This window comes from Lottia gigantea (assembly GCF_000327385.1).
Source record: "Lottia gigantea unplaced genomic scaffold LOTGIsca_262, whole genome shotgun sequence".
NCBI classification, from domain to species: Eukaryota; Metazoa; Mollusca; class Gastropoda; family Lottiidae; genus Lottia; species Lottia gigantea.
The window spans coordinates 26,234-29,617 of NW_008708806.1; the positions used below are offsets into that span (position 1 = coordinate 26,234).

At 47.8% G+C, this 3,384-nt stretch overlaps 1 protein-coding gene across 1 annotated transcript; it reads right to left on the reverse strand.

The window, feature by feature from the left end:
• Positions 1–1,993: 1,993 nt before the first annotated feature.
• LOTGIDRAFT_175269 (hypothetical protein) lies at positions 1,994–3,384 on the reverse strand (the record flags this gene model as incomplete). The annotated part of the gene is made up of 3 exons (XM_009056131.1): positions 1,994–2,032; positions 2,250–2,454; positions 3,209–3,384. 3 exons carry the CDS (start codon positions 3,382–3,384, stop codon positions 1,994–1,996), a joined length of 420 nt encoding a protein of 139 aa, XP_009054379.1.

Here is a 3,384-nt window from a genome sequence, read left to right on the forward strand (position 1 = left end):
TCGAAGCCTTATCTTGTTTATCAATCTGTGCATACAACGGGCATGAAACCCCGAGGTAGTCCGGGCAATACCTCATTGCCCCCTACGTACACGAACACGACGTCTGTAGACACGACGTCTGTATTTCGGTCTATCAAAGAAAAACATCTCAAATCAATCATTAATAAGACTATCGACATTGCATGTGGGAAAGTAATCGTTAATAATGCGTTAAATGCCTGCTGACACCCAGGGAAACGCTCAATTTGCATGTGTAAAGAAATCGTTCCTCTGATAAGAATAGCGTAGCTGAGCTTCTGTCTGTCTGTAGCCTGCCCCGCCTTTCCCCAGGAATTGCGTTGTATAGTTTCTGTGCAGATATTCTTGTCTGTTCTTCAAATAGTGGTGAAGACGGGTTATGAATGAGGAACCAATAAATGAAGCTTTCATTTTGACTTGCAAGAATGAATGATATCGATATGAGGTAGGTAGGTAGATGACAAGTTAACGTTCGCTTCCAGCGGATGCTGATATCGCAAACTAGGTAGTTCTTGGTAGTTAGATTGGATCGAATGGAGACGTGCGATGGAACCCATACTAATTCAATCTCCTGGTCGTTGTTGGTTTGGTGGTTGTGGATCATTCTTCTTATTTCGGAAATAACTTCTGACCTGCAATTAGAAGAGGTGAAAAAAATAGATTGGAGGCTGCTTAGCGAGTCGGATAGATTCGCGGCATGCTCCGTGTGATTGACGGACAGCCATGCTACCGCGTCCCTAATGGCAAGACGTTCTGCTGTGAACACTGAACAGTGCGGGGGGATCCTTTAACTGATGCGGATGCCTTATGCTGGGATGCACAATCCGTAACCTGTTGCGGTACTACTCTTGGAACCATCGGTGTAGATCTTCAAATGGTCGGCGTACACGGAATCAAAGAGATCAAGAGCGCGAGCTCTTGCTCACACTGGGTTCTCGTGATCAGCTGGGTGTTGACTGTCGGGTTGGTAACCTTCCAAAACGGAGTAGCCGATAGGCGTCGTTCAAGGATCGTTACTTGATCGAGCTGATGCTCTCTCAATAGATCAGTGACCTCTGAAACCGTCGTAGAGCCCGCTTGCGAGCATATACGGCAGCCTGAAGTTCATCGGACCACCAGGACTTAGGTGGCCTACGTGCAATGCCATCCTTAGTCTGGGGAATAGTGCCCATAGCAGCTTCAGTAATAACCTGAGTCAACTTCCCAGAAAAACTAAAGACGTCCTCGTCCCTTGTCAGATGTAGCTTGGAACGAGTGAAATGACGCCTAAAGAAATCCCAGTTAGCCTTCCCTAGTCTCCATTTGCCTTGACACATGACTTCCTCCTTCACAACATTGCGTGACAGCGTGATTTCAATGACAACATGGTCACTTCCAAGGGTCTCACTGGTTCCTTCCCACGTACAGTCTTTAGCCAACCGACTGCTTACTAATGTGAGATCGAGATGCGAACCAAGAGGAGCAATTGCACCAACATAAGTAATGCTACCATCATTTATGCTAACCAGGTCATTGGACTCAATGAACTAAGCAACTTGTCTACCATTAGTGTCAGTTGTTGGCGAGCCCCACAATACGTGTTTGGCGTTGAAATCACCAAGCACAATATTGTCGGTCCCGGGCAACTGATCGTAAACATACTGATATTCACCGAATCGTTGAGGTTTGCCTTTGACTTCGGGTCGATAAATATTAACGATAGAAAAAACCTTGGACTTGTCGGTAAAGGATACCGCCTGTGCCTCCAGAGGAGCGATGGTTTCCAGAGAAACCTTATTATGGGATATACCATTTTTGATGTAGATGACCAGACCCCCACCACTTCGATGGTTGAGAGCATTAGGTCTGTTTAATCTGATCAAAGTATAACCATTGATGAGAGGGGTCTTTAATCCGTGAACCGAGCTTGGACTCTTGGAGGAAAACGGCATCATACTGCTTCCTTTGTAGTAGCTGTACCAGTTGGGTCTTTCGTTCAGGTACGTTCAGGCCATTGATGTTCAGCTGTATAAACCTGAAATCGAATGTAAAAAAATTAGTGACTTAATGGATCAGTATGGTTTAGCATGGGGTTTGGGGTGTCGTAAAAACCTATACGTCCATCTCCGTTACTGAGGCAGTGGTCTAGCTAGTGAAGTGCTTCTAGAGCGCTCATTCACGGGTCTGGAGCCTGTACTTCTGCAGATGCTCCTCGACTGACGAGGTTGGCCACTCGTGGATACCGCCTTTACTTTTCTTGGCGTTTCCACTGATTGACCCACTACGTCAGTCTTCGGAACATCCGTGCTGGATCTCTTCCTCTTTGGTTTGGTATCTTTATTTGGTGGTTGTTGATTCGTGACGTGGTCGGCACATACTTTTGATACTGCGTCCATGACGTCTTTTGCATTAATTTTACCAGCCTTGGTTATGGAACTGATTGCTACTGCAACCAACCTGCAACAGAAATCAAAAAATTTAGACTCATCCTTAAACTCCGGCGTGAATCCTTTCGGAGTTTGAGCCGGGGCAGGTTTGGGGCATTCGACCACGGGCTTGGGGGCAGCCGGCACCGTGTTGGCCGAGACGTGATGGCGAGCTTCTTGTGAGGATACCTTGTAGGTGTGCTGGATCCTTATCTCCGCTCTTCTGGACAGGAACGAAGGGCACTGTGCGGAGTTGCTGGAGTGGTTATCACTCCGACAATTCACGCACCGTACCTTCTTGGATTTGCACAGCTTGATGCTGTGCCCCTCTCCACACTTTTCGCAGCAAACTTTGCTGCGGCAGAGCTTCTCCAAATGACCCAACTTCTGGCATCTTCGTACCTTGGGGATGTAAGGGTGCAGCTGGTACCTAGAATATAGAAGGGGAAGAGGACCATTAGGTACTTTCCCGCTTGCGAAGGTTAGTTGGATAGTCCTAACGGACTTGCCCTCCCGAGGTTTGTAGAGGTATAAACCCTCTACAGCGTGATTGTGGAGCTTAAGATCCTCCAGCAATTCACCCTCAGAGTACTCGGAGGGGACGCCATAAATGACGACCCGTTCCGTCTTGTTGAAGGTGGACATGGCCGAGTCCACGTTCATCCCACACAGTCCGGTTTGGTTGGCAGCATAAACCGCATCTGCCAGGAACTCAAAATTCAACCTCACGTTGCCGTTAGCCAGGACTTTGACCTCCGGAAGAGAGCTATACTTCCACTCTTTACGGATGAAGTCGCCGATAACCTTCGAATTCGTGCTGCCGAAAGTTTTGCCCCCGCTTGGCTTTCACTATCACGATATTGGAGTATTCCGGCCTTGCTACCCTGGGTTGCATGGTAGCAGCTGGCCGACTCGCAATATCGGCATAGCTAACCTTGGTGGCTTGTTGGGAAGAGGCCAT